The sequence below is a fragment of the Entelurus aequoreus genome, linkage group LG15, assembly GCF_033978785.1.
Source record: "Entelurus aequoreus isolate RoL-2023_Sb linkage group LG15, RoL_Eaeq_v1.1, whole genome shotgun sequence".
Taxonomy (NCBI): domain Eukaryota; kingdom Metazoa; phylum Chordata; class Actinopteri; order Syngnathiformes; family Syngnathidae; genus Entelurus; species Entelurus aequoreus.
In genome coordinates, this window is record NC_084745.1 from 39,031,106 (window position 1) to 39,048,452 (window position 17,347).

The 17,347-nt window shown below is 41.6% G+C and overlaps 1 protein-coding gene across 3 annotated transcripts in view; it reads left to right on the plus strand.

Annotated features, from left to right (window-relative positions):
- The window catches only part of zgc:56231 (uncharacterized protein LOC406257 homolog), a 37,907-nt gene extending 20,615 nt beyond the window's left edge, over positions 1 to 17,292 (plus strand). The window contains exons 9-18 of one of the 3 annotated variants that reach the window (XM_062021491.1): positions 42 to 104; positions 11,379 to 11,525; positions 11,586 to 11,751; positions 12,350 to 12,520; positions 13,151 to 13,290; positions 13,399 to 13,564; positions 14,955 to 15,063; positions 15,140 to 15,207; positions 16,479 to 16,598; positions 16,954 to 17,283. In XM_062021491.1, coding sequence (XP_061877475.1) covers positions 42 to 104; positions 11,379 to 11,525; positions 11,586 to 11,751; positions 12,350 to 12,520; positions 13,151 to 13,290; positions 13,399 to 13,564; positions 14,955 to 15,063; positions 15,140 to 15,207; positions 16,479 to 16,598; positions 16,954 to 17,166 — 1,363 coding nt within the window. In that variant the 3' untranslated portion in view covers positions 17,167 to 17,283. Of the gene's footprint in view, positions 1 to 41; positions 105 to 11,378; positions 11,752 to 12,349; positions 12,521 to 13,150; positions 13,291 to 13,398; positions 13,565 to 14,954; positions 15,064 to 15,139; positions 15,208 to 16,478; positions 16,599 to 16,953 lie in introns of all 3 variants that reach the window. The other 2 variants (XM_062021492.1, XM_062021490.1) reach the window with 2 other exon arrangements.
- Positions 17,293 to 17,347: the final 55 nt, after the last annotated feature.

The following is a 17,347-nucleotide window of genomic DNA, read 5'->3' on the forward strand; positions in this document are numbered from 1 at the left end:
TTAATATCACATACTAATACCACATGATTGGTTTATTGCAGCCACAGCATATTCAACTTGAAGCTGCTGAGGATTGAGAGCAACATGGTTACAAGAATGTCAGAGTAAGTGTTACTCAGCATACTTGATTTTCAACTACAAAGTTCCTGGCTAATTAACCACTGATGTCAGAGCTTAGGGTCATCTAGTGGCCGCAGTAATAAAAAAATATGAACTACAAGAATGAAATTGAACAAAATTAATGTTACTTTTCTGAGACATATACAATACATTCATAATAATTCCCAATAAAAGCACTGCGCTACATCTTATCTGACTGCACTGAACAAAATATTATTCCTGTTTTTACTGCAGGCATTTGTTTCTACCTTTTTTTTTTTCAGTATAAACTCCTGCTCTCAGATGTTTATTTTGCAGCAAAGTTAATAACCACACTAGCATTCATGAATCTTTTTTTTAAAGACATCGACAGTCAAGCATTTGGTAACGAATGAACACTAATTTTGGAGACGTTCATCCTCCAAGTTTTTCAGGGTCTTTTTCACTTGCATGATGACTTTTTTTTTTCTTTAGCACATTGATGATTTGGAGCCATAATGAACTATAAACTGTGACGTAATCAATGTAATGTATTCATGGAGCACACAAAGTACTGTATTGTTCCACCACACTTACTAGTTCTCCAGAAATTCTCTTAATAAATATTTCTTCATTTCAACTACGAAACATAACTTTGTCCTGTGCCACATGCTGGAAAAGTCAAAGAATGCATTCCCATTTTGATGATCATGTTAAAGTCTAGAAGTAATCCAACATGCTAAGAAATAAACATCTTGCATGTTTTTACTATTTTGTTCTTTCACTAAAAAGTACCTGCTTTATTTTACGTCAACATGAAATTTGTGCCCCAGATCATTTGTATGAAAAATGCTGACCTAGCAAAGAGGCTTAATTGACATGTTAGGGGTGTTGAAGTGTAGAGACACTCGCCTCATTTACCAGCAAAAATTTGTGCTATAGATCACTATGAAATGTTCACAAATGTTAATATGCGAGGGTAAATGCGTTGGAACACAATTTAAGATAAACACTTTTCAAGCATAAAAAATACACACAGAATGTCTGCAACTTGTGGACTACAGAGCAGACCGCAAAAAATAAAGAATCCTTTGATGGTCCTTTTCTGTCTGTAATTGATATTGCTATTAATTATAATAAATTAAAACCGTACCATATTTGACAATTAGCTGAGTATGTGTTTTTACCTATATCTAGCGCAGGGGTCGCCAACTTGTCGATCAAGATCGACTGGTCAATCTTTGGGACCCTACCGATCGATCGCAAAAACTGTTTTATTCTGACATTGGTGACACCCCCACCTGGAGAGTGGCAAACAGGCACACACTTTAACCCCTGACCATGCCCGCACGCTTCGCCTCTGTCTCTTTAGCCTCAGCCCGCCGCTCTAATCTCCGCGGCCACACCCACAGAGCACGGCCGCACACGACACCCGCTCGTCTCGCAAACGCACGTTGCATGACGTGCATTTCAACAATGCATTAAGGCTGACTGTTGCAACGCATGCAACATCAAACAACTCTTATATTAACCACGACCATCATAGCTCGCCTGTGACGGAAAACTAACCAGCCAAATAGTCCGTAAACGTTGCTCCAGAGTACAGATTTTGTCTGTACTTTGTTTACTTTTACAAAAGTAAAGATTGACACGTGCAAAAGCAGGAATACAAACCCCGTTTCCATATGAGTTGGGAAATTGTGTTAGATGTAAATATAAATGGAATACAATGATGACAAATCATTTTCAACCCATATTCAGTTGAATATGCTAGAAAGACAACATATTTGATGTTCAAACTGATACTTTTTTTTTTTTGCAAATAATCATTAACTTTAGAATTTGATGCCAGCAACACGTGACAAAGAGGTTGGGAAAGGTGACAATAAATACTGATAAGGTTGAGGAATGCTCATCAAACACTATTTGGAACATCCCACAGGTGAGCAGGCAAATTGGGAACAGGTGGGTGCCATGATTGGGTATAAAGTAGATTCCATGAAATGCTCAGTCATTCACAAACAAGGATGGGGCGAGGGTCACCACTTTGTCAACAAATGCGTGAGCAAATTGTTGAACAGTTTAAGAAAAACTTTTCTTAACCAGCTATTGCTAGGAATTTAGGGTTTTCACCATCTACGGTCTGTAATATCATCAAAGGGTTCAGAAAATCTGGAGAAATCACTGCACGTAAGCAGCTAAGCCCGTGACCTTCGATCCCTCAGGCTGTACTGCATCAAGTGACATCAGTGTGTAAAGGATATCACCACATGGGCTCAAGAACACTTCAGAAACCCACTGTCAGTAACTACAGTTGGTCGCTACATCTGTAAGTGCAAGTTAAAACTCTCCTATGCAAGGCAAAAACCGTTTATCAACATCACCCTAAAACGCCGTCGGCTTCGCTGGGCCTGAGCTCATCTAAGATGGACTGATACAAAGTGGAAAAAGTGTTCTGTGGTCTGACGAGTCCACATTTCAAATTGTTTTTGGAAACTGTGGACGTCGTGTCCTCCGAACCAAAGAGAAAAAGAACCATCCGGATTGTTTTAGGCGCAAAGTTGAAAAGCCAGCATCTGTGATGGTATGGGGGTGTATTAGTGCCCAAGAGATGAGTAACTTACACATCTGTGAAGGCGCCATTAATGCTGAAAGGTACATACAGGTTTTGGAGCAACATATGTTGCCATCCAAGCAACGTTACCATGGACGCCCCTGCTTATTTCAGCAAGACAATGCCAAGCCACGTGTTAAATCAACGTGGCTTCATAGTAAAAGAGTGCGGGTACTAGACTGGCCTGCCTGTAGTCCAGACCTGTCTCCCATTGAAAATGTGTGGCGCATTATGAAGCCTAAAATACCACAACGGAGACCCCCGGACTGTTGAACAACTTAAGCTGTACATCAAGCAAGAATGGGAAAGAATTCCACCTGAGAAGCTTAAAAAATGTGTCTCCTCAGTTCCCAAACGTTTACTGAGTGTTGTTAAAAGGAAAGGCCATGTAACACAGTGGTGAACATGCCCTTTCCCAACTTCTCTGGCACGTGTTGCAGCCTTGAAATCCCAAGTTAATTATTATTTGCAAAAAAAAAATAAAGTTTATGAGTTTGAACATCAAATATCTTGTACTTTGTAGTGCATTCAATTGAATATGGGTTGAAAAGGATTTGCAAATCATTGTATTCCGTTTATATTTACATCTAACACAATTTCCCAACTCATATGGAAATGGGGTTTGTATATGACAAAACAAGGCGAAAGCTAAAGTACTTCCCCGTTTATCCCCTTCACCCACCAGGTGAACAGCTGATTTTACTACTTCTGTAGTAAGACAACCATGTGACTCGCCTCTCATATGTGACTATAGATCAGTGGTTCTTAACCTGGGTTCGATCGAACCTTAGGGGTTCGGTGAGTCGGGCTCAGGGGTTCGGCGGAAGTGAAAACACACCCGACTCATCGTGTAAATACAAACTTCTCCCTATCGGCGTATTACGGATACGGCAACAGCAGAAGTCACACTGATTTGCAGGTGTGTGATTTGTTGTGATTTTATGCACTGTGTTGGTTTTGTTCTTTGAACAAGGTGATGTTCATGCACGGTTAATTTTGTGCACCAGTAAAAAAACATGGTAACACTTTAGTATGGGGAACATATTCACCATTAGTTAGTTGCTTATTAACATGCAAATTAGTAACATATTGGTTCTTAACTAGTCATTATTAAGTACTTATTAATGCCTTATTCTGCATGGCCTCATTATAGCCCTAACCCTGACCCTAACCAAATAACTCTAAATTAAGTCTTAATTACTTAGAATATGTTCCCCTAGTGTCCAAATAACTCTAAATTAAGTCTTTGTTACTTAGAATATGTTCCCCATTCTAAAGTGTTACCAAAAACATAACTTTGTCTTGAATTTGAAAAACATTTTATTTTTCACTAAAGGGTTCGGTGAATGCGCATATGAAACTGGTGGGGTTCGGTACCTCCAACAAGGTTAAGAACCACTGCTATAGATGAACAATTATACTACAATACTAAGACTATAGTGGCCATAAACAGGTTCTAAAGCAGGAATGCCCAAAGTGCGGCACAAGGGCCATCTGAGGCATGTGACCCGTTTGTCATTGGCCTTAGGCCCTTAACAAAAAAAACACCAGCAAAAGTTGGAAAAACAGCAAGAAGCACAATGAGAAACAGCCAATAACACAAAGCTTTATCTTTAAGTAAGTAAGTAAGTGTGTGTGTGTGTGTGTGTGTGTGTGTGTGTGTGTGTGTGTGTGTGTGTGTGTGTGTGTGTGTGTGTGTGTGTGTGTGTGTGTGTGTGTGTGTGTGTGTGTGTGTGTGTGTGTGTGTGTGTGTGTGTGTGTGTGTGTGTGTGTGTGTGTGTGTGTGTGTGTGTGTGTGTGTGTGTGTGTGTGTGTGTGTGTGTGTGTGTGTGTGTGTGTGTGTGTGTGTGTGTGTGTGTGTGTGTGTGTGTGTGTGTGTGTGTGTGTGTGTGTGTGTGTGTGTGTGTGTGTGTGTGTGTGTGTGTGTGTGTGTGTGATATATTTCCATCCTTTTCAAAATGAAGGGGATGACGAAAATAATTCATATAGACTTAATTTTAACACAATCTTGCGTTGCATGAAACACGTTTCCTATTGCACTCAAAGAACCATTTTAGAAGGCTAAAGCATCTTTAATTATATTTTTGAAGCTCAAATACCTCCATGTTGTGCTGTTTATTAACCAGTAGAATTGCTGTTTTTGCCACTTTTCCTCTCCACACTTTCTTCTTGTATGCCTATATGCTCCATGTGCGTGCTGACACGCTCAACATGCGCTTCGGCTCTGTACGTCACCACTGCACAGCAGCATGCAGATAAAAAAAGTAAAAGTATTTTTCAAAGACAGTATAGTATTATTTTTAATTCATTAGTTCCGCTGTGCTTTATTAGTACCTGTATACTGTACAACTCTACAAAGTGTGCGCGTTTGTGTGTAATCATGGTTCACGCAGGGGTAGACCTTGCTTTGGTTTTTGGCTGAGACCAGAGATTTTGAGCTTAAAGGTTGGTGACCACTGATGTAGGGTCTCCTGCACTATAAAATTAATAAAACATTGAAACAGTATTTGACAATTTCTGTTGAAATGCTGAGCTTTTTTGGGTTAAGTTACAAGGAACACTTAAAACATTGATAGCAAATTCGTAAAATTACAAGTTGATTCAAGACCTTGAAACATAGCAGCTGTTAATGCAACTTTCTTCCAAAACCAGAGAAGTTGGCACGTTAATTGTTGTAATTGTAAATAAAAGCAGAATACAATGATTTGCAAATCCTTTTCCACTTATATTCAATTGAATACACTGCAAAGACCCTATATTTAATGTTCGAACTGGGAAACTTTTTTTTTTTTTCAAATAATTAACTATTAATTAATAATTAATAGTTCACCTCCTCTCAGAGCTGCCACCTTATCGTGGTAGGAGTTTGCGTGTCCCAATGATCCTAGGAACCATGTTGTCCGGGGGCTTCCACGCAACCTGGTAGGGTCTCCCAAGACAAACTGGTCCTAGGTGAGGGATCAGACAAAGAGCAGCTCGAAGACTTCTATGGAAATGCAAAAACCAAGACTCCGATTTCCCTCGCCTGGACACAGGTCACCGGGGCCCCCCCTCTGGAGCCAGGCCCGGAGTTGGGGCACGATGGCGTGCGCCTGGTGGCCGGGCCTGTCCCCATGGGGCCCGGCCGGGCACAGCCCAAAGAGGCAACGTGGGTCCCCCCTCCAATGGGCTCACCACTCATGGGAGGGGCCATAGAGGTCGGGTGCGTTGTGAGCTGGGTGGCAGCCGAAGGCAGGGCACTTGGTGGTCCGATCCTCGGCTACATAAGCTAACTCTTGGGACGTGGAATGTCATCTCGCTGGGGGGGAAGGAGCCTGAGCTAGTGCGCGAGGTGAAGAAGTTTGGCTGGATATAGTCGGACTCACTTCGACGCACAGCAAGGGCTCTGGAACCAGTTCTTTCGAGAGGGCCTGGACTCTCTTCCACACTGGCGTTGCACGCAGTGAGAGGCGACGGGCCTGCACGTTGGAGTTCAACCCAGTGGACGAGAGGGTAGCTTACTTCCGCCTTCGGGTGGGGGGACGGGTACTGACTGTTTGTGCTTACGCACCAAACGGCAGTTCAGAGTACCCACCCTTTTTGGATACACTTGGGAGTACTGGAAAGTGCTGCCCGAGGTGATTCCCTTGTCCTACTGGGGGACTTCACCGCTCATGTTGGCAACGACAGTGAAACCTGGAGAGCCGTGATTGGGAAGAATGGCCACCCGGATCTGAACCCAAGTGGTGTTTTGTTATTGGACTTTTGTGCTCGTCACAGATTGTCCATAACAAACACCATGTTCAAACATAAGGGTATCCATATATGCACTTGGCACCAGGACACTCTAGGCCGCAGTTCCATGATCGACTTTGTAGTTGTCATCGGATTTTCGGCCTCATGTTTTGGACACTCGGGTGAAGAGAGGGGCGGAGCTTTCTACCGATCACCACCTGGTGGTGAGTTGGCTGCGATGGTGGGGGAGGATGCCGGACAGACCTGGCAGGCCCAAACGCATTGGGAGGGTTTGCTGGGAACGTCTAGCAGAGTCTCCTGTCAGAGAGTTTCAATTCCCACCTCCGGAAGAACATTGAACATGTCACGAGGGAGGTGCTGGACATTGAGTCCAGGTGGACCATGTTCCGCACCTCCTATTGTCGAGGCGGCTGATTGGAGCTGTGGCCGCAAGATAGTTGGTGCCTGTCGTGGCGGTAATCCTGAACCCGTTGGTGGACACCGGCGGTGAGGGATGCCGTCAAACTGAAGAAGGAGTCCTATCGGTTTCTTTTGGTTCATAGGACTCCAGAGGCAGCGGACAGATACCGACAGGCCAAGGGGTGTGCGGTTTCAGCGGCTGCGGACGCAAAAACTCGGACATGGGAGGAGTTCGGGGAAGCCATGGAAAACGACTTCCGGACGGCTTCGAAGCGATTCTGGACCACCATCTGCCGCCTCAGGAAGGGGAAGCAGTGCACTGTCAACAGTGTATGGTGAGGATGGTGTTCTGCTGACCTCGACTGCGGATGTTGTGGATCGGTGGAGGGAATACTTCGAAGACCTCCTCAATCCCACCAACACGTCTTCCTATGAGGAAGCAGTGCCTGGGGAATCTGTGCTGGGCTCTCCTATTTCTGGGGCTGAGGTTACTGAGGTAGTCAAAGTTCCTTGGTGGCAAGGCCCCGGGGGTGGATGAGATCCACCCGGATTTCCTTAAGGCTCTGGATGCTGTGGAGCTGTCTTGGTTGACAAGACTCTGCAGCATCGCATGGACATTGGGGGCGGTACCTCTGGATTGGCAGACCGGGGTGGTGGTTCCTCTCTTTAAGAAGGGGAACCGGAGGGTGTTTTCCAACTATAGTGGGATCACACTCCTCAGCCTTCCAGGTAAGGTCTATTCAGGTGTACTGGAAAGGAGGCTACGCCGGATAGTCGAACCTCGGATTCAGGACGAACAGTGGTTTTGGTCCTGGTCGTAGAACTGTGGACCAGCTCTATACTCTCGGCAGGGTCCTTGAGGGTGCATGGGAGTTTGCCCAACCAGTCTACATGTGCTTTGTGAACTTGGAGAAGACATTCGACCGTGTCCCTCGGGAAGTCCTGTGGGGAGTGCTCAGAATATGGGGTATTGGACTGTCTGATTATGGCGGTCCGCTCCCTGACGATCAGTGTCAGAGCTTGGTCCGCATTGCTGGCAGTAAATCGGACACGTTTCCAGTGAGGGTTGGACTCCGCCAAGGCTGCCCTTTGTCATCTATTCTGTTCATAACTTTTATGGACAGAATTTCTAGGTGCAGTCAAGGCGTTGAGGGTATCTGGTTTGGAGGCTGCAGGATTAGGTCTCTGCTTTTTGCAGATGATGTGGTCCTGATAGCTTCATCTGGCCAGGATCTTCAGCTCTCACTGGATCGGTTTGCAGCCGAGTGTGAAGCAACTGGGATGAGAATCGGCACCTCCGAGTCCATGGTTCTCGCCCGGAAAAGGGTGGAGTGCCATCTCCGGGTTGGGGAGGAGACCCTGCCCAAGTGGATGAGTTCAAGTACCTCGGAGTCTTGTTCACGAGTGAGGGAAGTGTGGATCGTGAGATTGACAGACGGATCGGTGCGGCGTCTTCAGTAATGCGGACGCTGTATTGATCCGTTGTGGTGAAGGAGCTGAGCCGGAAGGCAAAGCTCTCAATTTACCGGTTGATCTACGTTAATAAATGATAAATGGGTTATACTTGTATAGCGCTTTTCTACCTTCAAGGTACTCAAAGCGTTTTGACAGTATTTCCACATTCACCCATTCACACACACATTCACACACTGATGGCGGGAGCTGCCATGCAAGGCGCTAACCAGCAGCCATCAGGAGCAAGGGTGAAGTGTCTTGCCCAAGGACACAACGGACGTGACTACGATGGTAGAAGGTGGGGATTGAACCCCAGTAACCAGCAACCCTCCTGGTAGAGCTGGCACGGCCACTCTACCAACTTCGCCACGCTGGTTGGGCGAACTCCCATGCACCCTCAAGGACCCTGCCGTTCCCATCCTCACCTATGGTCATGAGCTTTGGGTTATGACCGAAAGGACAAGATCACAGGTACGTGCGGCCGAAATGAGTTTACTCCGCTGGGTGGTGGAGTAAACTGATAGGGTGAGAAGCTCTGCCATCCGGGGGGAGCTCAAAATAAAGCCGCTGCTCCTCCACATCGGGAGGAGCCAGATGAGGTGGTTCGGGCATCTGGTCAGGATGCCACCTGAACGCCTCCCTAGGGAGGTGTTTAAGGCACGTCCGACCGGTAGGAGGCCACGGGGAAGACCAAGGACACGTTGGGAAGACTATGTCTCCGGCTGGCCTGGGAACGCCTCGGGATCCCCCGGGAAGAGCTGGACGAAGTGGCTGGGGAGAGGAAAGTTTGGGCTTCCCTTTGCTGCCCCCGCGACCCAACCTCAGATAAGCGGAAGAAGATGGATGGATGGATGAAAATAATTAACTTAGAATTTAATGTGAGCAACACATTGCAAAAAAGTTGGTACAGGGGCATTTTTACCGCTGTGTTACATGGCCTTTCCTTTTAACAACACTCAGTAGACGTTTGGAGACCAATTTTTGAAGCTTTTCAGGTGGAATTCTTTCCCATTCTTGCTTGATGTACAGCTTAACTTTTCAACAGTTTGGGGTCTCCGTTGTCATATTTTACGCTTCATAATGCGCCAAACATTTTTAATGGGAGACAGGTTTTGACTACAGGCAGGCCAGTTTAGTACCCGCACTTTTACTACGGAGCGACGGTGTTTTAACACATGCAGAATGTGGCTTTGCATTGTCTTGCTGAAATAAGCAGGGGCGTCCATGAAAAAGACGTTGCTTGGATGGCAACATACTGTATATTGCTCCAAAACCTGTATGTACCTTTCAGCATTAATAGTGCCTTCACAGATGTGTAAGTTACCCATGCTTTGGGCACTAATACACCCCCCAGTGGCCGTGCCAGCAACCTGAGGGTTCCTGGTTCGATCCCCAGCGTCTACCAACCTAGTCACGTCCGTTGTGTCCTTGAGTGAAGTGAATTATATTTATATAGTGCTTTTCTCTAGTGACTCAAAGCGCTTTAAAATGTGAAACCCAATATCTAAGTTACATTTATACCAGTGTGGTTGCCACTGGGAGCAGGTGGGTAAAGTGTCTTGCCCAAGGACACAACGGCAGTGACTAGGTTTGCACAAGCGGGGATCGAACCTGGAGCCCTCAAGTTGCTGGCACGGCCACTCTACCAACCGAGCTATACCGCCCAGGAGCAAGACACTTCACCCTTGCTCCTGATGAGTCGTGGTTAGGGCCTTGCATGGCAGCTCCTGCCATCAGTGTGTGAATGTGTGTGTGTGAATGGGTGAATGTGGAAATAGTGTCAAAGCGCTTTGAGTACCCTGAAGGTAGAAATGCGCTATAAAAGTATAACCCATTTACATTTTGAACTTCGCGCCTATAATCAGAATAAGAATCAGAAATAACAGGTTATTTTCCTTTTTGGTCCGGAGGACACGACATCCACAGTTTTCAGCAACAATTTGAAATGTGGACTGGTCAGACAACAGAACACTTTTCCACTTTGCATCAGTCCATCTTAGATGAGCTTTGGGCCCAGCGAAGCCGGCGGCGTTTCTGAGTGTTAAATGGTTTTCGCTTTGGGCCCAGCGAAGCCGGCGGCGTTTCTGGGTGTTAAATGGTTTTCGCTTTGCTTAGTAGAGTGTTAACTTGCACTTACAGATGTAGCGACGAACTGTAGTTACGGACAGGGGTTTTCTGAAGTGTTCCTGAGCCCATGTGGTGATATCCTTTACACACTTGACGTCGCTTTTTGATGCAGTACCGCCTGAGGGATCGAAGGTCAAGGGCATTCAATGTTTGTTTTGGGCCTTACGTGCAGGGATTTCTCCAGATTCTCTGAACCTTTTGATATTACTGACCGTAGATGGTGTAATCCCTAAATTCCTTGCAATAGTTTGTTGAAAAATGTTGTTCTTAAAATGCTCGACAATTTGCTTGCCTATTTGTTCACAGTGGGGACCGTCGCCCCATCCTTGTTTGTGAATGACTGAGCATTTCATGGAAGCTGCTTTTATACCCAATCATGACACACACCTGTTCCCAATAAGCATGGTTACATGTGGGATGTTCCAAATAAGTGATTGATGAGCATTCCTCAACTTTCTTAGTCTTTTTTGCCACTTGTGCCAGCTTTTTTAAAGGCATCAACTTGCAAATGAGCTAATATTTGCAAAAAATAACCAAGTTTACCAGTTCGAACATTGAATATCTTGTCTTTGCAGTGTATTCAATTGACTATAGGTTGGAAAGGATTTGCAAATCATTCTATTTTTATTTACGATTTACACAACGTGCCAACTTCACTAGTTTTGGGTTTTGTACAAAGCTGCCGCAAATTCAAGCATTTTAGGCTGCAACAATCATAAAAAGTAATATTTGGTTGTTTAGCAACTTATTAAATCAAATGCTTGTAAAATTTAAACGCAAAATTCTGGCTGCAAAGTAAATCTTGTTTAGGGCCGTAGAGAACTGGCAATGTTGCCAAGCGCTTACTGTATGTCAACGTGATGTCAGTCTGAGCAATGTTGACTTGCTCTGAATTAGCATAATTTTTACAGTCGCTAAAATGATCTGAGTCCGCTCATTAAACAGAAGTTCTTTGATTTTTGATCTTCAGGTTTTCTCTGTGTGACTTGGCTGGTTCTGAGAGATGCAACAAAACCAAAACGTTTGGAGAGAGGCTGAAGGAGGCGGGAAATATAAACAATTCTCTGCATATATTAGGAAAGTGCATCATGGCGCAGCGCAACAACCAGATTGAAAGGTTGGTTGTCAGTTTAATTATTATGTTCTATTTCCTTTCAACACTTCTTCCCCCAAGCAGAATGAGGAGCAGCTACATTCCTTTTCGGGAGAGCAAACTCACCAAACTCTTTCAGGCTGTCTTCTGTGGCAAAGGAAGAGCTTCCATGATCGTCAACATCAACCAATGTGCCTCCACTTATGATGAGACGCTACATGTTATGAAGTTCTCTGCTGTAGCCAAACAGGTACAACTGCTGTCAACTCTACATATAAATAGATGTACCATAAAAATGTATATCTATAGAAAATTATATCCATATATGGACAAATCTTTATAAACTATGTTCCATCACTTTTTAAATGGTTATGTTCTAGACCCCCCAGTGGTAAGTGAATTTCCACAAAGTAGGATCATGTGTTTTTTGATTTACATGAACATTGTATGCATTTAAAGTCTTTATAAGGCCTCTACGTAGCCTTTACTTACACACACACACACACACACACACACACACACACACACACACACACACTTTATATCCACTTAAAAAAACTTCATGCACACTCAAAAAACATATTTTATCACTGCAAATTGGTGACGGAACTCTATTTTTATAGATATTTGCTTATATTAATATAGCTGTGTACCTATAGATATATTTATGAGCATTTACCCATCTATATTGATATCTAGGTACATAAATATATGGATATAAATGTGTATGTATTTGTATCAGAGAGATCTTATAATTTGAATAAAATAATACAATAATGGGTTTATATAGTGCTTTTTTCCAGAGACACTGAGAAAGTATAGTTTTGCTGAGTTTCTGTGATGTCCAGGTGGTGCAGGTGATCCCAGACAAGCCTTTGGGGTGTCTGTCTCCATCCCTGGTGGGTCCTGATGGCAAAGCTCTGGTAAAGAATGTTAACAAGAAGTTGGAAAGACGTCCTTCTGAAGATGAGCTGTTGAATGATGGAGACGAAGCAGACATGTCCTTACTGCCCCAAAACGTAACTCTTTAATGTTTAAAAATGTTTACTGTAAATTGAAACCCAAGTGATGTTCCACTGCTTAATATTATAGTTATTATTACGATTACTGACCCCCTTTAGTTGACGTCAACATACCTACTGGCCAAAGAGACCATTTTTATGAAATATTTTTATTTTGACATGTCCAGCCACCCCCGCAAACCAGAGAGAGACAAGCGGTGGAATGGTGGATGGATGTTTTAGTATTAACTATTGCGTTATTTAATTTTTCTTCCTAAGCAGTTTTGTGAAATGTGCAGACAAATGTGTGGGAGGGGCATCGGGATAGGAAGTGACACCTCAGCATAGAAGCAAAATTGCCATCAAAATAAATTTTACCTTTAGCACAAATGAAAGAAAAGCTTAACAAAATCTTAATCACAAATTATCCCGGTATTTGGACAAAGTCACAAGTAAACATGTAAGCAACGGACAGTTTTTCTTATGTCGTCGTGAGTCAACCAATTGGAGGAATGTCAACTTCTACGGGCTCCATCATTTCCATTTAGTGTCTCTACAATGATAAACTGGTGACTTGATATAAATAAGTTGTTCCATTCACTGTTCATGTTTTATTCCTCCCAAGATGTAATGTGGATTTTTTGTTAGGAGCTGCTGGACGTGATCGAAAGCCTCAAAACAAAACTGCAGTCTGAGCGAAGAAGAAACCTGCAGCAGGACATGGAGATCCGTCAAGAAATGGGTGATGCAATGTTACAGCAGCTCATGGAGAGTGAGGAAGTCCGCAGGTGAATTTATATTAGTATTCTGTCTTGAAGTGTTTTATTGTGCTTGTCCTTTATTGTACTTTCAGCAATTCTCTGAGCTCACTTGATAGCTTTTTTTGGAATGTTTAGTCAACAGATTGAGGAGCTGAAGGAGAGCTACCAAGAAAAACTAGAGAGCACGTTTGAGATGTACAAGGACGCCATTAAAGAGCACGCTTACAAAAGTGCAATGAACAACCTGGAAGACAACTACGTGCCTCTTGATGACTTCATTGCAGAGCAGGACAAAGTTGAGGTAGGAGATATACGTACGTAAATATAATATACTGTACATAAATGTAATTTACATTTACATAAATGTATTGTATACGGACGCAAAAATAATATATGTATGTCAATGTAATGTATATGTACGTCAATGTGAAATACATACGGAAATATAATGTACGTACGCAAATTCAATATATATGTCAATGTAACAAACGTAATATACGTACGCAAATTTTAGAATCAGCTTTATTGGCCAGGTATGTTTAACACAAAGAATTTGACTTGGTAGATTGTGCTTTGTTCAATGTAAGCAATAAATATTAACGATTAACTAAAAATATAAACAACTTTAAAATAGCCAATTATGCAAGGCTAATACAATAATAGTGCAGTGGTTAATAGAGCAAAAGGATGATTAGTACATTCAAAGTGACCACTGAATTCCAGGGTTATTTCACGGCAACAGGTCTGACTCTGTTTCCGTTCATCAGTGATACCCTGGGAGAAAAAACTGTTCTTATGACGAGTTGGTTTGGCGTACCGGGATTTGTAACACAAATATACGTACGTACATTTAATATACTGTATGTAAAGGTAACATAAAACGTAAAAGTGACATACTGTACGTACGAAAATTAATACTGTACGTCAATGTAATATACTGTACATATGTCAATGTAATTAACGCAGGTAAATTGTAAAAGTAAAGTATACAATATACTTGCGTATGTAAAGGAAATATATGTACATACAGTATACCTGAATGAACAATGACTCTGTGACGTTGGGTCCTGGTTTGAAACCCAGAAGCAGACAGAAACGCAGCGGATAAAAATATTTTTTACTGAATAATCACACAGAGCAGCAATGTAGCAAAGTACAGTTTTATAAAGTGGGGAAAAGGGGGATTAGAAAAATAAAACAGTTGGAAAAAAACTTTAAAATGTACACAAATAAAACCAAAAAGTGGCAGCTGGGACAGAGGAATGAGGCAAGGCGAGAAGATGTATAACTTTTTGGTTTAAGACATAATCACTTTTAAAGTCACTTTGGTTCATTTTGAGTACAGTAAAATGCATAAAATATATTTTATTAAAAAAATTCAAGTTAAGGTATTATTGTCTAAAAGGCAGCATTAAAAATTCCAGCTTCTAGTCATATTCCCACCGTGTAGGAAATCATTGCATTAGAAATCAAGTAGAGATACATATCAAGTGAGTGTACATGTCACAGTGGACTTATCTGCTTAAGAGGAGAAATATTTTCCGAAAAGCTCCACCTGTGGAAAATTTGTTCTGAAAAGGAAAAAGTGCGAGAGGCAACGTTTTAAAATAAAAGTTTATATTTTCCAACTATGAATCTATGAAGATTCTTGTCTAATGTAAAAGCTGAGTAAATATGCTTCTTATTTTTAGGCCCTCAAACGACAGCTGGCACTGTTGCCGTCGGTTACCAGCCAGTGCGCGGTTACAAGTGTGCACGCTTCAACACAAACTCTACAATCCAAAGACTTTGAAGCAACTGGTTTGATATTTCTATATGATAACGTGAATATTTTTATAGATTTTTTTTTTTAAGTCTGTTTTTGTCTAACCACCAGAGGATCGTTTGAGACGTCTTCACAAAGAGAAAACTGCAATAGAAATAATGTGTGAAGACAAACAACAGGTAAAAATTTGATTTGCATAAGTTAAAACGAGGTATATTATCCCATCAAAAAGGTTTTTTGTATTTGTGGGAAAACTTGCTTATTTGTTTTTTCACATTCACTCTAAGCTGCTATTAGTGAAACTAAGTGACTATAAAATATAATAGAACATGCATGCATGCAGGCTTGTTGTGGCCCTAAACCATATTTTGTTCAATATTAATATTGTAAGTGTTACATGGCTGACTGCAGCCTAGAGAGCATTTTAATAGTACTTTTGGTGACCAGAAATACATTTGGCTATGGGAGCCACAAAAAATGCACTCAACAAAAATGCAGTTCAGTTATACTCCTCTCTTAATGTTTAATAATGTATTATTGAGATTTTAAGTCATGTAACACTTTACATTTATATTTACTATAAATAATCAGAGATGAACGCAACAGTATAAACTTAAATAGTTTGGTCGTTTTGTATATCAACCAGCGTTTGAAGCAAAGGTAAATTAGCGATGATGGGCTTTTAAATGGACACGGCTAAAGTAAAACTATTACAAGAAAAATGTTGATTCACCACGAACTACATTTATCAGAAAGTAAATATAATTTGATTTGAGGCCATTCAGTCCAAAGTAGAACAAACACCTGCAAAACACGGTAATTACGCTGATCAACTATGAAGAGACAGGTCAACATGATCTTGTGACCCCTAGTAGTTGTGGCCCTAACAACCACATAGTGTTTATGCCGGGAGCCCGCCCTACAGGCATGTAACCATGTGACGTAAGATGGTTCTAGAATATTCTAAACTCAACATTGTTACAAATTGGACAAATCATTTTGTTGTCAATTTACCACAAATGACTATGGCAATTAATTACATACTTAGAAGTATTTTAGGGTGTATCCTACATTTTAACAACAATGAAACTTATAATACATATTGCATGAAAATCAATACAATAAATTGTAGCACAAAGTTCAGTAGTTTTCTAAATGTCATATTAAATTATATTTTGTCTGGCTAGCTATAAGCTAATGCTATCGAGTAAGATGCGTTGTTACGCGTTCACTGTGACATCACTACGCCAACTAGTGGTGTGGAGGATTTATCTCAAGCTGCCTCAATGTTCCTTGTTTAGTGACTTTTTACTCTTTTCTTGATGTGAATGTTACAAGTTATATTTACCCATAACTTATTTTAACCGATCAAAGGTTTGAATGTTTTTGTTTCACTAAATGCAGTTTGTCAGTGCTTACAGATGATCTGCTTCGTTTGAAATGTTTTTAGTTAATTTTATCGTTGGAGAGGAGGCTGATGGAGCTGAGTGAAACACTTCAGAAGGTTAGAGACAATTTCTTGGAAAAATCAGCTGAGCTTGAAGACCTGCAGGTGAAAACTCGTCAGCAGGTGAGGCGAGATAAAACAATTGAACAATATTCTCCTTACGTTGTTGTTGTCTAACATTTTTATATTATTGCTTATGACAATATATTGTAATATTCTGTTAAAATTATAACTGCTTATGTTTATATAATAAGAATATATAATGTTATAAACAATCTGATATTGTTACTGCTTGTAATTGTGTATGTATGTGTATTAGTAAAAACAATGTTAACATTGTTATAAGAAATAACAGTAATCTGTTTGTCTGTAAGCAGTAACAATAAGATAATGTTACTGCTTGTTTGTTATAGCAACATGTTTATTACTTATAGCATGTTATAATATGCCATAATAGCAATGTTGTTTCTCCATTTAGACAACAGCAATGGAGGAAATGTTGTGTCAGTGTGTGGAAAAGGACAAAGAAATCAATTCCCTGAAGGCAGAAATCTCCAAGTCGGCTACTAACTCGCCTGTGCAGGTGAAGAGCAAGAAAGGTCTTCTAGCAAACATCAGAAACGTCGTCACTTCTCCTCGAAACACTTCAAGTGTTCACCTGCTAAGAAGTGTGAGGACTCAACACCGCTGATCTTCTAACAAGTTAGATGCCAACATTATTTTAATAACAAATGTTTGCATTTTGTATGATGGCCTTTTATTAAAATTTGACAATTATTTTAAGATAAAATTCTGCTTTTTATGATCACATTTGAAATTGGTTGTTGGCTAATTATATACGCTCTCATGCACTGCAATAGAAATATGACATA